General features: G+C 45.4%; 1 protein-coding gene across 1 annotated transcript in view; it reads right to left on the bottom strand.

Annotated features, from left to right (window-relative positions):
• RFWD3 (ring finger and WD repeat domain 3) overlaps positions 1 to 11923 on the bottom strand; it is a 34368-nt gene extending 22445 nt beyond the window's left edge. The window contains exons 1-5 of the mRNA XM_084812197.1: positions 11535 to 11923; positions 8478 to 8683; positions 4199 to 4290; positions 3922 to 4122; positions 2515 to 2606 (exon numbers count right to left, since the gene is read on the bottom strand). Of these exons, the coding sequence (XP_084668323.1) occupies positions 2515 to 2606; positions 3922 to 4122; positions 4199 to 4290; positions 8478 to 8683; positions 11535 to 11788 (845 nt within the window). The 5' untranslated portion in view covers positions 11789 to 11923. The remainder of the gene's footprint in view (positions 1 to 2514; positions 2607 to 3921; positions 4123 to 4198; positions 4291 to 8477; positions 8684 to 11534) is intronic.
• Between the last annotated feature and the right edge of the window lie 13646 nt (positions 11924 to 25569).

Below are 25569 nucleotides of genomic sequence, written 5' to 3'. Positions count from 1 at the left end.
TTCCTTCTCCAGTGGACCACATTTTGTCAGAACTCTCTGCCATGACCTGTCCGTCTTGGGTGGCCCTGCAAGGCACAGCTTATGGCTTCACTGAGTTATGCAAAAGAAGCTGTATGCAGCACTTTAGAAAATGAGAAGTAGTGAACAGTTAAAAGTGATATATGAAAAAGCACTGGCTTTATGTACCAGCAACGGCACTGACATGAAAGAAACAGAAGTGCAATAGAGGAAACAAAAAATGGATGATTTGGTAGTTGAAATTTCCAGTGGTGTACATGAGGATGTCAGCACATCAGATAATCTCAGAACAAATTTATTCTATCCTTGCCTGGACAGGATGATTTCAGAACTCAACCCATTATCTAGCATCCAAGACAGAAGCTCAGAATTCAAGCATGCAATCCTCACCCAGAAATCTTTCTTTTTGCCAAGGACCTAACCGCACTTGTTACACATTACAAAGTAGAACTGAAGCCTGAAGAAGTTGAAGTTGCTAGATGCTATATATCCTGTAAACATCCAGCTGTCACGAATCTATCCACAGCAGATATACCAGCTTTTAGACCCTGACATGTTTCCAGCCATAAGAAGAGTAATGCAAGCTGCACTAACTATCCCAGTTAATAGCTGTAGCTGTGAACGGTCATTCAGTGCTTTACATCTACGCATCTGGCTCAGAAGCACAATGGGAGAAAGCAGAGTACACCACCTTGCCATCCTTTCAACTGAAAAGTTTGTACTAGAATCTGTCTTTCAGGATGCCATCCTTGACTGCTTTTCCAATGAACAAAGCAGGAGGCATACACTGATGCTTCCAAAATAATTGGTAAGTATGCATTTGATACTCAATTATATGACAGTGGCTGTTTAATTTTCATATGATTGTTTCACTCCTCGGGATCATTGTATTTCTTCTGTCCATAGAACTCCATCCTTCAACTGACCCGGCTCTCAGTTGGCACAGTCTATTGAGGCACAGTCGAGGCAGAGCCATGTGAGAAACAGAGTCCAGCCTGCCCAGACTGCAGAGAAAGTGAGTATAGGGAGTCACCCTGCCTGCGGTATTTTGTACTTCCCTTGGGTGGAGGAGTGTTTCTCTAATAGTTATTATTTTCAAGACAGCGGAGAAAGGGCTCCTTCCTTATGACAGACTCACCTGGACATCCTCCAGAGACGCAGCAGTGTAGCAGACTACCACACTACAGATAAAGAACAGTCAAGACCGCAGAGAAAGTGGATCTCCGCAATACATAGGATTGCAGCATAAGTTCAATGTTTAGTACATGACCTCTGCATGAATCTAGGAGTGTTGCTCTGATAGCTCTTGCTTGCTTTCAGGACAGAACAGAGAGGATTGTTCCCCTCCATAACGACAGATGGACAGACCAGGCTCTCCATAGAAAGAATAAAGATATTCTTGACTCTCCATAGACACAAAGACAGTACTGGTTAGAATACTGCAGCTGACTATAATGTGTGTAATATAGATTAGCAATTACTTAGCTTGGTTTATTGTGAATATTACCTTTTGATTTGTATATACAAATTTGGGAAATTTGGGGCCATAGGGGCCTGTGCCCCAGATCTTTTCAGCATCTAGTGACCCCCCACCCTTGATCCTTACCCGCACTTCTTGACAAAGCCCAGCCAATCTCAACCAGGCATGACAGCAAAGCGCAACTACACCTACCAGTCCACTTGGTGCATCGATGTATGGATTTGCTGTCTCAACAGTCTCATTGCCTCATTTTGGAGTACACGGGCTAGGTTCCTCTTGTCGTTGGGCAAGTGGTCAAACAGCTTCCCCATGGAGGCATAGTGGGAGACTGGCACGAAGGTGACTGAGCCATGGATCTTTCAGGTTGCTCAATCGCCTCAAGTGCCTTATGCCAAAGTACCGCTTTAAGACAGTGGTTCCTGTGTGCCTGCTTGGAGAATGCCTAGCTGTGCAGACAAGACTCTACCACATGCCCTTCTCCTAAACAAAAGAGAGAGAGTGGCATCTGACAGCAGCAATTTACTGCTGCAACGCATGCACTTTCCAAACAGGACCCTGAGGCCATACACCCTTTTGGATGATCACTAGATTGTGTAATTAAAATACAAATAAAACAACACAAAAAGGAAAAAAAAACTATTAACAGACAGAAATAGATAGAATACAAGGAACACCTCACTAACAAGTTAACTGATTTATCAAGAGACACTCCCTAACAAGGCTGCCACCATGGAAGATGAAAGAGAACTGAGGGAATAGGCAGGAACCCACAGGACCATGCACAGGAGATGGCAGGGGAGGGGTTCCCACCTAAACACCTCAGCGATAGAAGTTTCCTGAATCGACGCTCTGCACCGGCACAGAGCCCATATGTGTGATGCACAAAGACCATGAAGAATGGCTATTCTATGGGCAGATTATGAACAGTTAAAATAATATAATACAATACAAATAGTTAGCGTTTACACTGGGTACTATTTTTCCCCTAGAATGGGACAGAGATCGAGAGCACATACCTTTTCATGTGTTCCTGTTCACTGGTGTCCAACGCTTTCAAAGTCCGGGCATAAAGGACTACAATGTCCGAGCGTTTTGCTTTCTTATTGCACTAAAAAGGAGAAGGATGGTGAATACAAGTAAGCTTCTTGACCGCTGAGGCCATGCACTGCCTGCTGCTGTTCAGCCTTCTGTGACGGCCACATATCTAGCTGGTAGACCTGTTGCTGCTGCTTCTTAAAGTGACACCTTTGCAGAAGCAGGGGAGAATATGTATGCCAGCCTTCCACAACTTGGCACCCTCCAGCTCCCATTATCCCCCAGGCAGTTATGCTGGGAGCTGTAGCCCAACATATCAAGAGGACACCAGGTTGGGAAGGGCAGTGTATACAATGTTGCCTTGCATACAGATGCTCCCTATCTCAAGACATTCTCCTGAACCATCAGTAGTACTCCCTAAACATGCAAAAGTGGAAATTTCAACGTCATGCCCAAGTGTGTCTCCTACATGTTTCCCAAGGACTTGCTGACCTGACTGAGCCCAAGCAAAACCGATGAGCCAAGGCAACATCATAAAGTCAACAGAACACAGATATCTGCTACTCTCTCCCACCACTCCAAAAAAAATCCACTGCTAACATTATTTCAGCAGGAAACTGTGCCACTGTTCTGTACCAAATATTATGTAAATAGTCTCCTAACAAGAAGGGTTTGACCAAAGGGCAAAATTACTTGATGGAGCCACTGCTTAACTGCAGCCCCTAGAGCCCAGACTTGAAGAGTCCTGCTCCACTCAGCACTGGCTGAGGCTCTATTTGAAGTACTGCTATCAGCATGGGTGCTAAAACGGGGGGAAGGACATCCACAACATTGGACAGAGTTCAAAGAAGCGCAATGAGAAATAGACTAAGGTCTGCGGAAGGTGAGCCACAGGAGGACCAGTTCAAGGAAGATGGCGTGAAAAATAACCAGGGGCAGGGGGGGAGAAGAAGAGAGAGAAAATTAAAAGAATATGCTGACAGAGAGAACCATTTCTCACAAGAAGAAATGGGCTTCAGTAATTACAGAAAGCAAGATTTAGATTAGCCATTAAAGACCAAAAAAAGGAAGAGACACCTTTCCAAGATTTGGGAGGGAGCCAACAGTGGAACAAGCTAAAGTATTTCTATCTTTGGAAGTCTGGCATATATCACAGAATATTTTATTTCCTGTGAGGAAGTAGTCAGTAAGATCACAGCTTCTCATGCTGGTGAAATACACTTCCAGTATAGATCTGATAGCCAGGAGGTCTGGAGTTGCAGATATCAGGCAAGAGGCACACAAAAACCCATCCACCACCACTCATGCCTTAAATCTAATCTGTTTTTCATTGCAAGGCTGGTTTCTTAGGGAGACAATCCTCAACAAGGCACACAACAGGCTTTTACCTGTGGGCATTTCCCTGCCTGCCCCTTCAGCCACCTCTCAATGCAGCTGTAGCCAAAAAGATGCCCACAGCGCAGTGCAGAGAGACGATGCTCCCCAGCATTTGTCCACTCTTCAAAGCAGATGGCACAGGTATCACCACTCTCCTCTTCCTCTAAGAGAACTAGAGGTGCAGACAGATTGGTTCTCTTTAATGGAGTTATCTGAAACAAAGGACATGGAAGAGAGGTCAAATGCAACCCTAGTTAACCCACCCCACAGCCCCTCAGTCTTTCTCACCTTCTTCTGCTGAACTGTGGCACCTCTAGCATCAGGGTGCTCTGGCCCACCAGAATCATCTCCAAGAAGCTCCATTTGGGTTGAGCCAGAGACTACAAAGGAGAAACAAAGGAATAATTCATATTGGGGGGAGGGGGAGTGGACAGACCAGACAGCATTTAGTGCCACATAAACATTATAGACTCACTAACAAGTTATTAGAATTTTACAAGAAAGGTAGAATGAGCAACTGTGTAAGATTGGTGTGTACAACAAACCCAAAGAAGGTCAAAATGAATGAACACAAAGCCACTGCTGTTTAAGGGGGGAAGAACACAGAGATCAGCCTCCTCATCAAGGCTGATAAACTCACATTAAGAGATATTTTAGTGTTTGTGTATTGTGTGTTTATGTTGTTGTGTTGTGTTTTTCTTTTTTTTTTTAAATAAAAATTATACAAAAAAAGACTGATAAACTCGCAGACTATTTTAACAAGTGGTATAAAAACACTTGGCAGCAATTATAATTGGTTGCAAATTTGCTGGAGAAAGTTACCAGATTCAGTAAGATTTCTGGTTATAAAATAAATCTAGGAAAAACAGAGTCATTACTTATCAATATAAATTATAAAAAAATGGCTGTGGAGGCTTTTACAGGCTGTAAGTGTAAGCAAAGGACTATATTTATCAAATATAAATGTGTTAGAGAAGATAATGTTATACTCATGTTAAAGATGGCTTTAAAAAAATAATTAACATTTCCCATTATGGAGTTTTGAATAATGTTTTCAATAATGCAAGTCAAAACTCAATACATTTAAATGGAATTATAAAATCCCCAGGCAAAAATTTTTAAGGCAAAAATTACTCATGTTCCTAGGTAAAAAAATACTGATCAGAATTAGAGATCCCACCAAAATCCCCAAGTAATAAAGAGCCAAGTTAGAAAAGAACATACAGAGATGGTTACATATATGTTAACCACAGCATGTATACTACTGGCAAAATCATGGAAATCTGCTTCTTTACCAATTCTTAATCAACAGAGAAGAAAAATCTGTAATAAAATGTTAATGAACAAGATTATAGCTTATAAACATCTATGGGAAGGAAGAACTCCAAGGCTGTATACAATGATTGTACATACATATATAGTGTGTGTGTGTGTGTGTGTGTGTGTATATATATATATAGAGAGAGAGAGAGAATGAATGAACAAACTAGGCTGCCAAAGTAATTTACGCTTGAGTACTCAGATGGCAAGACACCACTTCGCAAATTCCTACATTTGTTTCCCATCTTCTCGTGTAGCCAACACAAGTTCCTCCTCCCTACCTTCAAAGTTTGCCGCAGGTTTGCCCCACCCTGACTTTGTACCTTCATCTCCTAAGAGGTCCTAGCCTGTGACATTTGGTCCCGCTTCTCTACCATCCCCAGCCACTGGAGGGCTTCCTCCTGTTCTTTTAACCCTCCGTCGGCAGGTAGGGTCAAATGTACCCCAACAGCACTGGGAAAAAAAAAATCACAGAACTTGTATGTCAGTCTTCTGGTCAAGGTATTTCTCAACCACAATGAAGCGTAAACAGTCATGTGGTATTTCAGGGGGCTCTTCCTAAACCTAGTAAAGAAGCAATGTTTCTATTCTTACAGCTCTGGGGGCCAATTCTTCTCCTATTGGAATGATTGAGGAAGCTAAAAGCCATGCACAAATGCTAGGGATCAAAGTAACCCAACAAATAAACGTATTCGTTTACATCAGTCTACAGATGCTTACACCTGAAATTGTTCGTTCCATTTCTTGTGAGAAAGGGGCATACAGGATGAAAATGCAGTTTTGCTGTGTCACAAGGAAGGTTCCAACTGGGAAAAAAGCTTTAAAAATTCTTGTCTGTAAAGTAACGATGTAACTGTGTGGTGTACAAGTGACCCGATACAATTTGTAATGATACTGAGGAAAATGAGTAATGCTGTATTTCTTCAGCATAGGTGTTTTCAGAATTCAAGCTAAGAAATACTGATGGGGGGGTATTTTGATCCCAGTTGCATCCTCAAATGTTTGCATACAACCTGCACTCTCATCTCAGCAGCTGGCCAAGCTTAATGGTAACTCAACAAGGACCTTTAAATGGCTTTTCTGTTGTACAAAAATCTTTGCAAAATGTATTGTTGGGAGTTGCCCTCAGGCATCTTTGGAACCAACCAGCCTTAGCAGCTCAAAACCTAAACCAGACAGTATTTGAGAACCTAACATATTTACAGAATTCTGAATGGAATAACAAACAAGTTTTTCACCAGTGTACCACTAGCAAATGGATTAGACAATGCTGCTTGACACACCGAAAAATAAACAAATCAGACATTTTCACAGCTCCTTGCCCTCGAACCCAGAACCATCAAGAGCAGCATTTTTTATTTTCAAGAAGATTTGACAGTTGTAACTTATGTGCTAAAGGAAGGATAATGCAAAATGATATAGCAATCTCAGACTGCAAACTCAAGACTGAGATAATTCTTTACTAAAATACAACTAATGATGATGTGGATGCCTGTAACTAGATGGCCTCCAAAGAGGCTGAAGGGCCACCATACTGAAATCTGAAAAGTTATTTGTTTTGAATTTCCCTGATGAAGCACACAGGATTATATTACATGTTCTCTTGTTTATCCCATTGTTTTTTCTAGTTTTGGTAACCCATTGCCTGTTTAGTGCCAATACAGTTTGGAAGAGTAACAACTCACAAGGAGTGAACATCCCAAAAGACATCTTTTCCTAGCGGACCTGAGTTTGGAGTTGATGAAATCCTCATTGAACCTAGAAACATAGCCAACTTGCCTAGGATGTTGACAGAAGCAGCCTAAGAACTGTGGGGCTTGCCACTGTCGACATCAAAAGACTGGGCAGGTATCATCTCTGTGGCTAACACAATGATAGAAAACTGCAGCAGCAATATGCTTCATGTAACCATTTTATGTGCCCTATTCATGCAGTTGCGAAATGTGGTGATTATGTACAAACCACTTGAGTACTGTGTGTTATGGCTGCAAGTTCTGAAGATCTGCTGTTGTTGTCACAGGTAATTCACAACTTATGAGATATATATATTCTAATGGCACAATATGTTTTATATTAGGTTTTTATAAGGTGCTTTATATGGGGCTACCACTGTGCTTAGACTGGAAGCTGTAGCCAGTGAAGAATTAATCTACTTAGATTTACATCCCAGTTTTCGACTAGAGTCCTCAAATCGGCTTACAACATTAATAAAACATAATAGATACAGCAAAAACCATATGACACCCCCCCAAAAAAACAAAGCTGAACAACGCAACCATCTCCACTTAAGCAGTTCCCACCAATCCAAGAGACAGCACCAGGTCTAACCATGTAACCATCACATACACTTGGAAGACCGCACATTCCTCACTTCATCTTGGGACTCTAAACATGCAGCCACTGTTGCATGACACGACAGCCCACTGTGGCTTAATTTACTCATAGGTGCTGTCGTGTCGTGCCATGCACCTGTGGGCACCACTTTTGCACAGTGCCCAACTTGCCATGTGAACCCAGGTGGCAGGGGTTGTTTGAGGGTTAGACAACCCTCAAACAATCCCTACTGCCTGGGTTCATGTAACACAAGCCACAGCAACCTGGCACCTCCAATTCCCATGGAAAAGCAGTGTCTGCCACAACATGACAGCTCCCGCAGGTAAATTAAACCACAGCGGGCTGTCATGTCATGTGAATCAGGTCAATAATTTCACCATCAAGTAACTTTTAAAAGAATTTCTCCCCATCCCCCTGTCCTGCCAAGCCTACTTTTTTGTAACATCTTGCCTAATGAAGAGATCTGTAGAGATCTGTAGATCTCAAAAACTTGCACTTTTTGTGGTTTTTCATTGGCCTAATAAAAGCATTACACTAATATGGATTTTGGAATTAAAAGATAGTTAATAGTTAAGTATCCCTGGAAGATATTCTCTCCTGTATATCTCTTATTAGGCAAGCTCCCCAAAAGACCGCAGGGTGAACTGAATTTCCATAGCGCATTTTCCTCTAAACTGCCTAGAACAGCAGTGGGTAACCTGTGGCCCTGCAGGCATGCTGGACACCAACTCCCATCAGTCCTAGCAAGTATGGCCAATGGTCCAGCAATGATGGAAGCTTTAGTCCATCAATATCTACAGGTCATGAACATGACACATAATTAAACAAATTACCCTGGTCTATGGTGCGTAATGCATTAATTAGCTTTTTCTGAAGTATTAGGCTCTTTTAAAGATGTAGAACCAACACAAACCTCCCAAGGTGGCTGGTCCAGGGGTCTCCTCAAGGGCTCCTGTTAGCTCCTCTTCCACCTCAGTGGAACTGCTGCTGCTACTCTCAGAGTCACTTAGAACCACAGTCTCATCGGAACTGTTCCCACTGTGGCCTGGTAGGTGGTGTGATGCCACTCTTGCTTGGCTCCTGTTGACCTGGAAGTAACTGTCAAGTGGTGCTGTGGATCTAAACACCCGAAGTATAGATTTTCATTAGTGTAACGTGAAACAGACAGAAAGTACCCACTCATTTCCAAGCCACAGACTCCAGCATTTAACAGAGGCTCCCCCAAACCCACAACTATTCATTTCACTCTAAACTCCAGCAGGCTGTAACAGAGGAAGATGAGAAATGAAGCAAGGCCATTCATCCAGCCCTGCTGAAAGACCACCTCCATAAAAGCTTCCCCTCCCTCAGTCATCACAACCAGCAGCCATTCCAGCAGGTTATAACAGATGGAGGTGAAAGGGGAAGCAGGGCCATTCCACCAACTCTGCTGAAACTCCACTTAATTTTTTCCCCTCTTCCTTCCCCATCCCTTTATTTTTTTGTGTCATGTTTTTGAACCATCTGGTTTTACTGATTGTAAGCTGCTCTGGGAGCCTTTTTGGCTGAGAAGCAGAATAAAAATTATTTAAATAAATAAATTGGCATTTCCTCATGTGCCATCTTCCACCAACATGTCCATTGTTCTATAAGTTGAGCCAACAGGTCTGCAGCTGAGTGATATTTAACAAATTCTTAAATACTCCCCTTCCATCCACCCAATCCTATGATCTGCTGCTACATCGGGGTGGCCAACTTGTGGCCCTCCAGATGTTTTGGCCTAAAACTCACATCAGTCCTAGCCAGCATTGCCAATGGTGAGGGAATATAGGAGTTGTCAGCCAAAACATCTGGAGGGCCACAAATTGCTCAACCCTGTGCTACACCATGGAACACTATGGTAAATCCCATCATTCCTATGCTTTCCTCTCCAAATCCTTGTAGAACGCTCAGATTATTAATTTAAATCAGCACGGTGCCCACTTGTTTCTTCGGGTCTTGCCAACAGGGATGCTATAAAGCTGACAAATACATCTATCAGTAAAAATGAACTACCTTGCTTGTGACAGGGTATCAGCTGATGACATTAAGGGGGAGGGTGGAACAAACTGGATTAACTTGTCCCAAGTATATTCCCTGTGTGAAAGTAAATGCAGAAGTGGAAGCGGCGTTGCCAGATGTGCAATCATTGTCATACTTGTCTTTTACACCTTGTATGCAAATACGTTCAGATTCAGGCTTGCTCAGCCCAGCGCTCTCTTTGATGCCAGCTATTTTTAGGTTCAATTGCTAGCTTAAATAGTAAGCAAGAGAAGAAGAAGGAAAGTGTAAGTTCTCTGTTCCTTAGTGGGCCTGATGCCCCCAACCAGGACTGGTTTGCAGTACAGAAGAGCATTCTGGCCACATGTCCCACCCCCCTCTGCAGCACCAGGAAGTGGAAAACCCAAGGTTTGTTTTTGGGTTTTTTTGCACGACAGCAACACTGGAAGGGGAAGGAAGAGAAAACCCTACACTCTGTCAAATTAGGTTAAATGTGAATAACAGCAGATACACTTGGAACACTGCTGCCTGAAGGAAAAACAAATTGCCAAGGCACCCATGCTCCTCTAAGATGCTTTCTGGCTTACTATAGGGTAGCTGCAAGATGAAAAGTACAGCACACAGGACTCAGGAGGCAGCTAGGGTTACAGTTTCCTCCTTGCACAAGAATCCTGATCCAAACCCATGCATTTTGAAGCTCTAGAATTCCAAATTGAAAGTATTTCACAATGCTTAGTGCAACCAGGGTCTCAAGGTCTGATCTGAGGTTTCAAGATTTCTACTTCATTCTCAGGACCTGCTGGGAAAGGAATAAATCTCAGGGTGAGATGCCAAAAAGGTGGGGAGGGCACAGGCTATTTTCCGCAAGGCTTCCCCTACATTCAAACATACCTCCTTTCCCAGCACATCCAGCCTTAGAATCTCTCTCTCATTGTACACTGCTCAAGGTGTATTAAAAATAAGTATTATTTACGACTAAAACACAATTAAAGTAATCATAGTCAATTAACCAATAGATTAATTCTACATTTTCATTTGTGAACTAACAATAATTCTGAAACAAAAGGAGTGTACAAGATAATACATGCATGTGCCATTATGGAGATAATCTCAGACGCACCCCACTTTGGTATCCCTTTAGGGTAAAAATGTGCTTAATTGATCTAGTTGGTTTACTGCTAGAGCTCTAATATTGACTGATTGATTGCATTTATACCCAGCCTTTTTTCCTCTTGCAAGGAACCCAAGGAGGCTTACATTATCCTCCTCCTCCTCCATTTTATCCTCACAACAACAACCCTGTGAGGTGGGTTGGGCTGAGAGTGTGTGACTGGCCCAAAGTCACCCAGGGAGCTTCCATGGCCGAGTGGGGACTAGAGCCCGGATCTCCCGGCTCCCAGTCCAGCACTGTCGCCACTACACCATGCCGGCTCTCAGGTTTTTGATCTAGAGATGCCAGGAACTGAACCTGGGACCTCCCGCATGCAAACCATCGACTCCAATGCCACCCACAGAAATGCAATCAACCAACCAACCAACCCACCAACCAATGCCCTCCCTTAACTGAGGGAGGCCCATTTACAAGCCCCTAGCGCCTCTACGCTCCGCCACCCACAGACGCCCCCCTCAACCCCGCCACCACAGGCCCTGCCCTGCTACAGGGAGCCCCTTCAACCACAGGCTCTGCCCCCAACACAGGAGGCCTCTTCAGCCCCCCCCGCCACAGCCTCCGCCCCACAGGCAGCGCATTCGATTCCCCCCACAGGAGACCCCCCCCCAGCTCCGACCCCCCCACACAGGGCCCCTCGGCCCCCCAGCTCCGACCCCCCCCCACGGGGCCCCTCGGCCCCTACGGAGGCCTGCCCGGCGACCCTCGCCAGCCGCGGGGCGAGCGCGGAGGGCTGCCGCGGGCCGAGAGGGCCCCGGCTCCGTCCCCGCCTCTCCCCCTCACCTGGCTCGGGCTGCCCGTGGGGCGGCAGCGGCGCGCGCTCCCTGCTGGGGCCGCGGCGGGTTCCTCCTGGCTCGAGGCGGCCTCCGCGGCTCCGGCTCCCCGGCGAAGGCGCCCCACGAGGAGCGGGAAGCGGCCGGCCGGGGCTCCGGCCCTGGCGCCGAGGCGCCCGCGTCGGCCGGGGCCGTCTCCTGGGAACTGCTGCTGGGCCCGGCGGCCGCCTGCTGCAGATCCACGTCCATCGCCTCCTGGGCCATCGTGTCTGGGCGCGTCCCCGTCTCCCCGCCGCCGAGAGACGGGGGACCCAGGCGTCCGGGGGACCCAGGCGTCCGAGCCTCCCGCCCCGCCGCCGCAGCCTCTCAATCTCCCCGCGGCCGCCGCCGCCCTGCCTCCCGCCCCCCGCCTCCCGCCCCCCGCCCCCATTGGTCGCTCGCGCGGCCGCGAACGGCGCGCGCGAAATCGAGCCTCGGCTCCTATTAGGCGGAGATGTGCCCACAGCGCCTTTCCATTGGACGACCTGGCTGCCACTTTCCCGGCTGGGGGATGGGCTCCGTGTGGGTGGGGAGAGGTAGAAGGGAACGGTTACGAGCATCGTTGAGGCGCATGCGCGGCTTGAGAACATGGATTTAAAAATCCGGAAGACTGATGACTGCATCGCCTGAAGACGGGTCTTCCCCGTTGTTGTTGACCATGGTTTTTTTTTCTCTCTCCCGAGAAAACGGGAGAGCTGCTCATGGGAAACACTGATAAATTCCAAGGTCTTCTTTTAGTTTCGACTGGGCAGCAGCAATATCTCCCCTCCAGCCCATTACAAATACGCGCGCGCACAGACAATGCGTGGTAGAAGCAAAGATGGACTTTAATAAATTTAACAATAAATAAATAAATAAATAAATAACTAATCAATCGCCCATCTGGCTGGTCGCCCAGCCACTCCTGGACGATGAACAGAATACATAGGGTTTTAAAGGTCAAAACCAACACCTTGAATTTGGCCCAGAAAACAACTGGTAGCCAGTGCAACTCCTTCAGCACTGGAGTGATGTGATCTCGCCGGCGGCTGCCTTTAATCAGGTGAGCCGCCGCGTTCTGCACCAGCTGCAGCTTCCGAACCGTCTTCAAGGGTAACCCCACGTAGAGCGCATTACAGTAGTCTAGACAAGAGGAGACCAGGGCATGTACTACCGATGGGAGCAGATGGTCGGGAAGGAAGGGGCGCAGCCGCCGTATCAGATGGAGTTGGTACAGCGCTGTCCAGCTCACAGCTGACACCTGAGCATCCAAGGACAGCTGGGAATCCAAAATGACCCCCAGGCTGCAGACCTGGTCTTTCAAGGGTAGCCGTACCCCATTCAACACCAGGTCAACATCCCCCAACCTCCTCTTGTTTCCCACCAAAACTACCTCGGTCTTGTCAGGGTTCAGCTTCAGCTTATTCCTCCCCATCCAGCCACTCACCATCTCCAGACATTTGGACAGGGATTCCATGGCCAACCTTGGTGAGGATTTGAACGAGAGGTAGAGCTGCGTGTCATCCGCATATTGATGACACTGCACCCCAAACCTCCTGATGATAGACCCCAGCGGCTTCACATAGATGTTAAATAGCATCGGGGAGAGGATAGAACCCTGTGGCACCCTACAAGTGAGCGGCCACGGGTCCAAAACCTCCTCTCCCAGTGCTACCCTCTGGTACCTGCCGGAGAGGAAGGACTGGAACCACCGCAATACGGTGTTTCAATGCCCAACCCCTCCAGGCGGTCCAGGAGGATACCGTAAAAGGCACTGAGAGGTCGAGGAGAACAAGAAAGGGGCATTCGCCCTTATCCAGAGTCCTCCTCATATCATCCACCAAAGCGACCAAGGCCGTTTCTGTCCCATGCCCAGGCCTGAAGCCTGACTGAAATGCATCTAGATAATCAGCTTCTTCCAGTTGTACCTTCAACTGCATTAACACCACCCGCTCAATCACCTTGCCCCAAAATGGCAGCTCGAGACTGGATGAAAGTTGTTCAGAACTTGGGGATCCAAGGAGGGCTTCTTTAAGAGCGGTCTTATCACCACCTCCTTGAGGGCTGATGGCATCACTCCCTCCTCAAGGGAGGCATTCACCACCACCTTGATCCCCTCACCCAGCCTCTCTCTGCAGCTCATAATGAGCCAAGATGGGCAAGGATCAAGTAAGCAGGTGGTCGGCCTTACAGATGAAAGCAGTTACTTTCACTTACCTTACTTCTTCCAATTGGACTCTCAGTTCCTGTGAAAAATGTATTTGCTTGTTTAAAGCAGCAATCCTATGCAGGTTTAGACAGAAAAAAGTCCTGCAACTCCCAGCATTCCCCAGTTGTGGGACTTTTTTCTGTCTAAACCTGCATAGGATTGCGCCCTTAAAGAAGTATTTCAAAGAACTTCTAAAAAATGTCCTGGTATTGCAAATACTGTCCATATTTGTTATCAACAACTATGTTACCAACTAGGTGTGTGTCGCTTAAAACTGGAAATGCATCTAAGTAACAGATGGATTTTATTTTTTAATGGTGGCTCTGTCACAGTTTTCCCCATTATCCAACGGTCTTGCTGTAACCTGTTAGCACCTAACAGAACATAGTCAATTTAGACAAATAGCACTTCAGACAGTGTGACTTCCAGCACAATCCCGCGCATGTCTTCTCAGAAGTGAGTTCAGTGGGACTTACTGCCGTGTGTGTATAAGACTGCAGCTTTAAACATCATGCCAAGTCCCACCCCCACAGCCCCTTCCCCTTTTCCTTGATATCCTGCCTGAAGTACCAGAAGGCTTGTTCAATATTTTGTGACATTTTGTCTGGTCCTAAGAAAGGTAGATGTGGATGCTGGATTTCTTTTTCTTCTGCACACTGGATCTGTACTTTTTCTGTTGCATTTACACTCCGCCTTTCCTCCAAGGAGCTCAAAATCACATATATGATCCCTCTAACAATATGACTGGATTCGGCCTGAGTGGGTTGTGTTTCCTGGGAGGAAGCAGAAGTGGTTGATGGCAGCATCCATGGCTTCTGGCGTGAGGAGACAGCGGCCACTGCCTGAGAGAGCTCAGTGGAAAGGCTTGGTTTAAACAAAACTGAGGTTTGCTTGGAAGGAAGAGTCTGTGGGGTGCAGTGCACCAACTTTGAAACAGTCCCCCCATTTTTATCCTCACAATAACCCTGTGAGGTAGGTTAAGTTGAGACAGCAACCAGCCCAAGTTCACCGAGTGAGCTTCACACCTGCGCTTCACACCTGAAGGATTTAAAATTGGGTCTCTCCAGTTCTAGTGTGACACTCTATGCTAGCCTTTTCCAACCTGCTGCCTGACTAAAGCTCCCATCATACCCAGCATGGCCCTGCTGGCTGGGGATGATATGAGTTGTAGTCCAACACATCAGGTGGGCACTAAAATGGAGGAAGGCTGCTCTAACTACTATACCACACTATTAGGATCCCCATATTGCAAGCTGGAGGGCAGAGGATTATGGGTGGCAAGACTTCCACAGAATCCATTGTTGTCATCCACGGTTATGCACTTAGAAGCATTGGAGGCTGGTGGCTCCGAGGCCAGTGGGGCAGTGAACCTGCTCCAGGTTTCAGTCAGAACCACTCAGAATTCTAAAGGAGCTCTCCAAGTGCTTTGCACCTGACTGAAACCTGCAGTGGATTCACCACCCCGCTGACATCGGAGCCGCCCACCTCAACTGCTGGAGCATCTAATACACCCTAGCCATCCTTTTGTGCAACAGTCAGGCTCAAGCTACACATGATCCTCAAGAGGGCCCTGATCCATCTCACAATATTTAGGTTTGGATTTTTGTCAGGGAATTTTTCACAGTCAAAACCACCTCCCCCAGTAGAATCAAATTCAGCTCACCACACAGCCATGAAGCTTACTGGGTTGTTGTTGTTCAGTCGTTCAGTCGTGTCCGACTCTTCGTGACCCCATGGAGCAAAACACGCCAGGCCTTCCTGTCCTGCGCTCTCTCCCGGAGCGTGCTCAAGTTCATATTCATTGCATCGGTGATGCTATCTAGCCATCTCATCCTCTGCCATCCCCTTCTCCTTTTGCCTTCAGTCTTTCCCAGCATCAGGGTCTTTTCCAGAGAGTTTTCTCTTCGCATTAGGTGGCCAAAATATTTGAGCTTCAGCTTCAGTATCTGTCCTTCCAATGAGCACTCAGGGTTGATTTCCTTTAGGATTGACTGATTTGACCTCCTTGCAGTCCAGGGGACTCGTAAGAGTCTTCTGCAGCACCACAGTTCAAAAGCATCAATTCTTCGGCGCTCAGCCTTCCTTATAGCCCAGCTTTCACAGCCATACATTACTACTGGGAAAACCATAGCTTTGATTAGACGGACCTTTGTCGGCAAGGTGATGTCTCTGCTTCTTACTATGCTGTCTAGGTTTGCCATAGCTTTCCTCCCAAGGAGCAAGCGTCTTTTAATTTCATGGCTACAGTCACTGTCTGCGGTGATCTTGGAGCCCAAGAAAGTAAAATCTGTCACTGCTGCCATTTCTTCCCCTTCTATATGCCAGGAAGTGATGGGGCCAGATGCCATGATCTTAGTTTTTTGAATGTTGAGTTTCAAACCAGCTTTTGCACTCTCCACTTTCACCCTCAACAAGAGGGATCTTTAGATCCTCTTCGCTTTCTGCCATTAGGGTGGTATCGTCTGCATTTCGGAGGTTGTTGAGAATTCTCCCAGCAATCTTAATTCCGACCTGTGATTCATCCAACCTGGCGTTTCTCATGATGTACTCTGCATATAAGTTAAATAAGCAGGGTGACAATATGCAGCCTTGTCGTACTCCTTTCCCAATTTTGAACCAATCGGTTGTTCCATGTCTGGTTCTTACTGTTGCTTCTTGGCCCTCGTACAGGTTTCTCAGGAGACAGGTAAGGTGGTCTGGTATTCCCATCACTTTAAGAATTTGCCACAGTTTGTTGTGATCCACACAATCAAAGGCTTTAGCGTAGTCAATGAAGCAGAAATAGACGTTTTTCTGGAATTCTCTTGCTTTCTCCATGATCCAGCGAAAGTTGGCAATTTGATCTCTAGTTCCTCTGCCTCTTCGAAACTCAGCTTGTACTTCCGGTAGTTCTCGGTTCGCATACTGCTGTAGCCTAGCTTGTAGGATTTTGAGCATCACCTTGCTGGCATGTGAAGTGAGCGCAATTGTGCAGTAGTTTGAACACTCTTTGGCATTGCCCTTCTTTGGAATTGGAATGTAAACTGACCTTTTCCAGTCTTGTGGCCACTGTTGAGTGTTCCAAATTTGTTGGCATATTGAATGCAGCACTTTAACAGCATCATCTTTTAGGATTTTAAATAGCTCAGCTGGAAGACTGTCATCTCCGCTAGCTTTGTTGTTAGTAATGCTTCCTAAGGCCCACATGACTTCACTCTCGAGGATGTCCAGCTCAAGTTCAGTGATCGCACTATCATGGCTATCAGGGACATTCAAATCTTTCCTGTGTAGTTCTTCTGTGTATTCTTTCCACCTCTTCTTAATCTCATCTGCTTCTGTTAGGTCCCTGCCTTCTTTGTCCTTTATCATGCCTGTCTTTGTGTTACAAAAATTGTGTTCTTTTCCCTGGTAGACTTTCCAAATCATTTACCAAGAACGAGAGGAGGCAGAGATCTGGTCCAACACGATTTTATTCTGCAGAATAAGGCAACCCTTGGGGCTAACGCTCCATCAAAGGTTACAATCAAGTGATGTGATTCAAAAGTTTATATAGGCAAGACCTTTGGGGCTGTCTTACGCTTGCGCTGTACTAATCTCTTTGTCTAGCTGAGAGGGAAACAGAAGACAGGCAGCACCTTTGACATATCTAGGCATGCGCAGAGAGGTAGCCTTGTACTCTAGTAAACACATTCTTGGCATTCTTGAGTCTCTGATAAGGCGCTGTGTCTTTGTTTAGCATGGCAGTCTCACACTGAGGTAAAACAGACATAGCCTAGCTTATAAAATCATGGGATAACAGACATACTACAACTGAAATTTCTATAACAGTCCCCCCTCAAAAGGCTTTTCTTAAATCTCATACCTCTCTTTGGTCCAGCAGTGGACTACACACTTAAAGGCACAAACCAGCATCAATAGTATCATAACAAACAAGACTGCATTGATTACAAGTTGTTTTAACCATGCAAAATCAGGGAGCCAGGAAGTCAACTATAACCAAGGATCACTTGCTCCTGAATAATTCTGTCCAATCATATCTTGTAGTTTGGCAATTTCATTTTCTATGGTTTTGTTTAAATCATGGAACTTTACTCTACACCCTTGCTTCACTAGGGTGCAGAAGCCACCTTGGCGTGCTAAGAGATAATCTAAAACAAACTGATACTGGGCCACTAGCTGGCTGAGATCTTCAATTTCAGATTGCATGGCCCTTACCATTATGGCTGTGGCACTGATGGTCTCTTCTAAATGGCAAGTGAGGCCTAGGATACTTTTTCTGCAATAATTTCTGGGTATAAACCCAGGGTAAGCAATCCTGTAACTAGTTCACCCCCTACCTTGTTTGGTTCTGAATCTGACAGTTGTTATTACAGTGTCATCACAGTTTTTACTCATTTGTTTTATAAGTTGCCCTATTTTTCTAGTGGTTTGCTACTTTAACGGTGGCCTTCAGGTGGGTCAGCTTCCAGTGTGACCCTCTCTGGTGCAGGTGATGCTTTTATGTGGGTGTGATGGATCCACTTCTTTCTTCTAGCGACTTTTATAGCCGTGTGAGTGGTGAGTAGAACCTGGAATGGACCCTTTCATTTTTCAGTAAGTGGTTCATCTTTCCAGGACTGGATCAGCACCTAATTACCAGGACTGAAATTATGCACTGGAGCATCTAAAGGCAAGGATTCGTATGGTGCCACGAACCTGTGAAGACAAGACAAAACAGACTGCAAGGCAGTAACATATTCATGGATCTTTAAAGCCCTTACTTTAAAGTTTATATTTAAGCTATCAGCCATAGGTAACATCTGAGGTGGGCGCCCATATAACATTTTAAACGGTGTCAATTTAATACTTCCCCTGGGGGTGCACTGTATTCGAGTTAAGGCGATTGGCAAGGCCTGTGGCCATTTTAATTTAGGGGCTACACTGTGTCTCACGAGTAGATCTTCTATTGCAATTTTTCTTAGATGTGTAGCCTGGTGCAAGTCTCTCACTATAAAGCTCAGAAGAGGCCTGGATATGAACACTTTGCCTCTTGGGACTATCTACCATCCATCTTTAGTTTGCTTTGCCTTGTATTCAAGAGCTCTCTCATGCTCAGCTGGAGAGTAGATTGGAACCAAATCTGTACTCAAATATGGGATTAGGTCTCTTTCATAATGCACCTCCTCACTTCTCATTTGTGTGGCTTCTTTTGCAGCCTTATCTGCCAAAGCATTGCCTCTTATTTTTTTCGGGATGGCACTCTTTCCATGCGCTTTTTCGAGAGTAACTACTGCACATCTTGTGTATCTACAAACACCTTAAGGTTTGGCTTTGGTAACAAGGAATCAGTGAGGTCAGGCCTGATCAGAGTCACCTGACTTAAAATTTTTAAACAGTCATGACAATTTAGATCTGGCTTAGGGAGCAAGGTGGCAGGATGAGGCCTGGGCTTGAAAGCAGGGAGATCTCATAGCGTGACTGGCGTGACGGATAAAAGCACAGTTGCTGCCACGGCCCTTAAGCAAGCAGGCCATCTCTTTGCGGTTGGATCCAGAGTCTTCGAGTAGTATCCTACAGGTCTCCAGGAAGGACCTGTCCTTTGGGTCAAAACCCCTGATGCTACTCCTTTATTTTCATGTACATAGAGCCGGTACGGTTTGTCAGGATCTGGTAAGGCCAGAGCAGGTGGCGACACCAAGGCTTGCTTCAGCTTAAGAAAAGCCTTTTCCATTTTATTTGTCCATTTTCAGTGGATGATATATTTTTTTTTTTTGTCAAAGCTTCATACAGGGGTTTCGCTTTCCCTCCATAATCAGGTATCCACATTGTAAAAAAAAAACCCGGTGAGCCCAAGGAAGGCTCGCAACTCTCGAGGGTCTGTAGGCCTCTGTGTCTTCTGTATGACGTCCAACCGAGCAGTGCTCAGGTCTCTGGTTCCCTTTCGAATCAGGTAGCCCAAGAAGGTGACATGGGTCTGGCAAATCTGAGCCTTTTCTCTTGACACTTTATAGCCTTTCAAGTTTAATTCTTGCAAGAGGGAGATAGTAGCTTTAGCACATGAGTCCTCTGTCTTGGTGGCCAGAAGAAGGTCATTTGAATATTGAAGCAAGGACACCCACGGCTGGTCCTCTTTCCCTTTTATGGCCACCATCGCCCCCCTCTTCTTCCTCTTTCGCTTTGGGCAGTCTTTTCGCCAATGTCCCTTCTCTTTATAGTAAGCGCATTCATTTTTTCCCAAATGCAGCTTTCTCTGATTCCCAAAATCTTTCTTTAAAACTTTATCTGCCCAATCAGGGACTTGCCCTGTGATTGCCATTGCAATCAAAGCTGCGTTCTGTCTGCCCTTCTTATCTGCTTCCTTCTTCTCTACTTTCTCACGATTCACAAACACCTTATAAGCAATCTCCATCAACTGGGGCAGAGACATTGCTGCTGCCCCATCAGTCTTCTGCAACTTTCTCTTTTTTTTTCCTTGCCTTTTCTGCTTTACACCATTGAAATCTAACAGCGTGACTGAAAAACATTTTTTTTTCATTGCAGGGCATGGTGGAGCAGATCTGGCAATCATACTGTTCTTCTGGCTACACAGCCAGGGCCCATTAAGATCAAGGGAAGGGCATTTTTATATATGCAAAAAGTTTTAAGCCACCATTTTTGCATCGGCAACTCCACACTTTATGAATTTTGACAGTGTGACAAGCTTGCCTCTGAGCATTTAGAGTGTCCAGACAGTTCAGATTTTGAGAAAGAGCTGGAACACGTGGGGCAGGAACTTTCTCAGGCTTTAGAAGCACAGCTGGGCTTAGAGATGCCACAGGAGAAGGGGAGGGGGAATTTTCCTCTCTCACTTTTTAATACAATTTATTGGCCCCCCTTTTTTCTAAACGGAAACTAACTTTCGTAGTTTCTCTTTGAACTTTTTGAAGGCTGCTTCCTTTGTAGTCTGTGAATCTTTCAAAGCCTTGGAAATACAGCTTTTTATCTGAATGTTGAAGTTACAAATCAAACTGTGCACTGAGCTGATCACAAACAAACACACAATTTACAACAACCGGAGTTTATGGCTATGACAAGCCTCACAGTACTGTTCATGGCAAATCTCTAACAGTCTAAAGTTCTAATCCATGTGCAGAGTGCCTCTCAAAAATCCAAACAATAATGGATCCAAACAAAAAGCTTTGGGCAATAAAAATGGGATGTTAGCAAAGGCTGTCTGTCTTTTCTTTAATTTAAGAGTAGAAGGTGTAACCTTACACCTCTTTTAGATTCTTCGACAGATAAGAGCAAGGTCTGCTCAGCTTTCCAGCTGTGATGCTTTAACTTGGGCAATTCTTTTGCAAATCTTACTGTTTCTATTAGGTCCTTACAGACATCTTCTGGTGGGGCCGGGCAACCCCCCCTCAGCTCTGCTCTCAATAGACTGGCAGAGATAAGCTTACACAGACCCAGACATTGCTCTGTCTTTGTTCCTTTAATTTTGCCACAGTCTTTAAGACTTCGAACAAATCTCTTTCTTCAGAGTTTACAACTTTGTTGTTGTTGTTGTAGCTGTTCTTGCTTCCTCTAACAAACTTGAATACACTGGAAGATGTTTCAACTTAGAAGGAGCTAGACCGAGCGAGACGTGGGGATGTAACAGATGGGTTCTCCGTGGGGGGGGGCTTCTCTCCCTCCTCCCCCCAGCAACCTCTCCTCCCAACCTAACAGGCCGATTAGGGCAGGGGAAACCCAGGGAGCCTTGGGCAGGATCTCTTAATCTCCAAGCTCTTTCCATGGGGCTTGAGTCAGGGAGAACAGGGGCTTTGGGCTTCATCTCGGAGCATACCATCATGACTTTACAATATTGACCTTTATGTTTTCTTATTCAGTCAGGATTTTTCAATATCCACATTTGCCAAGCATCAATATAAGGCAGCTGATCCCCATGGTTATCAACAATCACTTTATTATATACCTTGGACCCAACATTTTTTCAGCTTCCCCCAGTTGGCCAGCCAACACTAAATGTCACCCATTCCCCATTACAAAACTTTATGAGCTCATCTTTTGTCATTAAACAACTTAAAATTCTTAAGCATGCATCCCAGTGGGTCTTGGCTATTTTCTCCTACGAAAGTTTTGATCCTATCCTGTTGGCCAATTTTTTTTATTTTTTCTTTCCCAACTGCTGCTTAAGCAAGGCTCAGTTAGACAAGAATGGGAGATTTGCACTCCCCAGACGGCCCAGACAGTGCGATCCAACTTACCTCGTAGCTCAGCCTCCAAACGACCCCAGAGTCGGACAGCGTTTCGTCCTGTCCTCCAAAGACCGCCACTCGCCTCGTCTCTTCAGGAGTCCTTTGCTAGCTGGGTTGTCAGGCAACAGCTGCCTCAAACCTCACGGTGAACCAAACAAGGTCCAGGGCGCCCTCCGCTTGGGTTGATCCAGCGTTTGCCTAGCTCCCAGGTCACACAGGGTTGTCCCTCGCGGTCGCCAAATTTGTTACAAAAATTGTGTTCTTTTCCCTGGTAGACTTTCCAATTTGTTTACCAAGAACGAGAGGAGGCAGAGATCTGGTCCAACATGATTTTATTCTGCAGAATAAGGCAACCCTTGGGGCTAACGCTCCATCAAAGGTTACAATCAAGTGATGTGATTCAAAAGTTTATATAGGCAAGACCTTTGGGGCTGTCTTACGCTTGCGCTGTACTAATCTCTTTGTCTAGCTGAGAGGGAAACAGAAGACAGGCAGCACCTTTGACATATCTAGGCATGCGTAGAGAGGTAGCCTTGTACTCTAGTAAACACATTCTTGGCATTCTTGAGTCTCTGATAAGGCGCTGTGTCTTTGTTTAGCATGGCAGTCTCACACTGAGGTAAAACAGACATAGCCTAGCTTATAAAATCATGGGATAACAGACATACTACAACTGAAATTTCTATAACATTTGCACAAAACGTTCCCTTGAGATCTCCAATTTTCTTGAAGAGATCTCTAGTCTTTCCCATTCTGTTGTTTTCCTCGATTTCTTTACCTTAGGTCAGTCATAAGGATGCCCTCTACCACACAAGAAGGACAAACGAAGCCAGGCAACTATGATCCTTTTTTAAAAGGTTTCTATGGCTCTTAATGCCTTGCAGCAAGCAAAAATTAAACAAATGGACACAGAGGGTGAGGAAAGTATTCCCTGTTGAATTTCTATCTACCCCCTAGTTTTTAAGTGGGACACACACAATTGCAACTCAGAGGCTCTTCATTGTTGCCGTGTTTAGAAACCATCACATTTCATGCCCCCAAAACTAGAAAACAAGCTAAATAAACAAGTTAAACAAATAAATAATAAATAAAGTTAAAATACTTGGGGGCTGGTGGGAACCAACTAGCATGTGTTAATTGTCTTACCTGTTGCCAAGGTGTTTGTGTTATCAGTAACAACCGCACTGTGAATGACCAATTTTAATAAGTTTGTTACTTTCTGCATTTAATTTCCTTCTGACCTCAGTTTAAAATTCTCCCCCAGCCCCCACCACATATATATAAATCTGAAACTCTCCATAACGGTCCATGCATCTGATGAAGACCACAAACGTTTATGCCAGAATAACAGTACAACATTATGCATATTTAGACAGAAATATGCTGGCTGGGGAATGCTGGGAATTGTAGGGCTTTTTCCATCTAAACAGACATATGATTGTGCCTCAAATTTGTTAGTCTTTAAGGTGCCACAAGACTCTTCATTTCATGTGTACAGCATGCATGAAAGCTTTCACTCTGCAGAGATTCGCACTGTGCACCCAGATGCCAGAGAGAGGGTCTGCTCAGAACACATGAAGGGGAGGAGGGGTCTACTCAACACATGCAACTCCCCCCTCCCCTTCACACATTGGTCCAATGTGTGAGGGAAACAGCTGAAGAAGGTTTTGATCTGTCCTGAATATGCTGCTAATCAATTTTATTAGGTGACCCTGAGCTCCAGTATTATGAGAGACAGACAGACAGACAGACAGACAAATATATGCTTTGTGAATGAATAGCTTTGTGTTAATGGTGCTACAGTTTTGGAACATGCTCCTTTCAGAAGGGGCAAACATTACACTTCATCAAGTTACAATCCACAGCTGCGCTGGTGCTATTAACAATACAGGAAGACAAAATGCCAACGTGACATCTAAGGAATAACCTGTGTTCATGCTTATGGCAGCTTGCAGGGTAATAGCTAAGAGCTGGAAAACTACAGAACTTTTAACATTCAAGCCTTGGTAAATGGAGCTGTGGCAAAGAGCCATGGCAGAAACATGGACATTAAATTAACTAAAGGCAAAATTAAAATATCTGATTTTTTTTATACAATATGGCATGATTTTATTTCATATACAAATCAGGGACATATGCAGCAACATCTATCAAAGCCTTTCCTCAGGTTATGGAAAAAAGACTGAGGACACAATCCTACGCATGTTTAGAGAGAAAGAAGTCTAAACATGCTGGCTGGGGAATGTCAGGAGTTGTAGGACTTTTTCTATCTAAACAAGCAAAGGATTGCGCCCTAAGAGAGCAATCCTGGGGGGCGGGGAGCTCGGAGGTGACCGCCCATCCACTGCAGGGCGGGAGGAGCAGATCTCCTCTGCGCTCCCACTGCCCTGCTTTCATGGCTAAACAGTCAATTTTGGCTGTCTAGCTGCAGGACCTCAGAGCACAGGGTGGGGAGGCTGGACGACACATAAGTAGTGTTGAACCAGCACTTCTGAACTCCCGGGCCCACCCCCAGGAACACCCTGTTTCCCCCGCTCCATGCTGCTCTTCCGAGCATGCAGCCAATCCATGCTGCCTACGAGACAGCGCAGGAGGGGGTGGAGGGCGGTTCTCCAGGAACCAACCTCGGAGCACGGGCTCCAAGGTCGGTTCCTGGGAACCAACCAATCCTATGGCTGTCTAGCTGCTGACCAGCAGCCATAGCATTGCACCCTAGATATAATTTGCTATTGTGAAGAACCAGAAAGGAAATCTCCAAGCAGCCAATGGGTCCCACCCATATGTTGCATATACAGGTAAAAAAAAAAAACACATGTTAAGTGCAGTACCTGCTGTCAAGAACTAGACTTAAACTTGATGTAATTTTTTGTTAGTCTTTGTATTTGGAAAATTAATTTAAAGGAAAACATACACATCATTCATAATTTTATAACCTTCTATTGCAGTCTTCCCCCAATCTGGTGCCCTCCACATGTGTTGGACCAAAACTCCCATAATTCCCAGCCAATGGGGTTATGGGAGTTGTAGCCCAACACATCTGGAGGCCACCAGGTTGGGGAAGGCTGCTCTACTGTGTCCTTCATTAGCTGTACCCCCCTAAACTTAAATGCAGCAAATAGTTTAGCCTTTCCTCATAGTTCAGTTGCGCCAGCCCTTCAGTCATTTTGGATGCCCTCTTAAACACCCCTTCTGGTTCCATGACACCCTTCTTAAATTGAGGTGACCAGAACTGTACACAAGAATTCCAACTATGGCCTCAACATAAGGTTCTATAAAGTCAATATACATCCCACTCCATACTTCTAGGAAATTTGAAAGAGGAAACATTGGACCTGGAATTCATATTGGGTTGACTGATGGACTTAGAAAGCAATGCCCATTTTAATAAAGGAAACCATTTCTGCCCCCCCCCCCAACTTTAAGTGGCTCATAAGCTGCAGTTGTAATGGTGAAGCCTGCTCTTTTGCAGTAGGTATACTGAGATGGAAGGGAAACAGTCAACATTGCAGGGGACAGGATTGAGATCCTCCTGTTCTCCACTGGCTGCTAAGGGCACAGGCATAGTCTTAAAGGGGAGGAAATAAAGCAGTGGCAGTCAAAAATGGGAGGTAAAAACAGTATTG

This window comes from Heloderma suspectum, chromosome 8 (genome assembly GCF_057233095.1).
Source record: "Heloderma suspectum isolate Gila_16-S chromosome 8, 16-S_ref, whole genome shotgun sequence".
In the NCBI taxonomy this organism is placed as follows: domain Eukaryota; kingdom Metazoa; phylum Chordata; class Lepidosauria; order Squamata; family Helodermatidae; genus Heloderma; species Heloderma suspectum.
The sequence above is the reverse complement of the archived record's forward strand: the minus strand, read 5'-3'. Positions and strand labels throughout refer to the sequence as shown.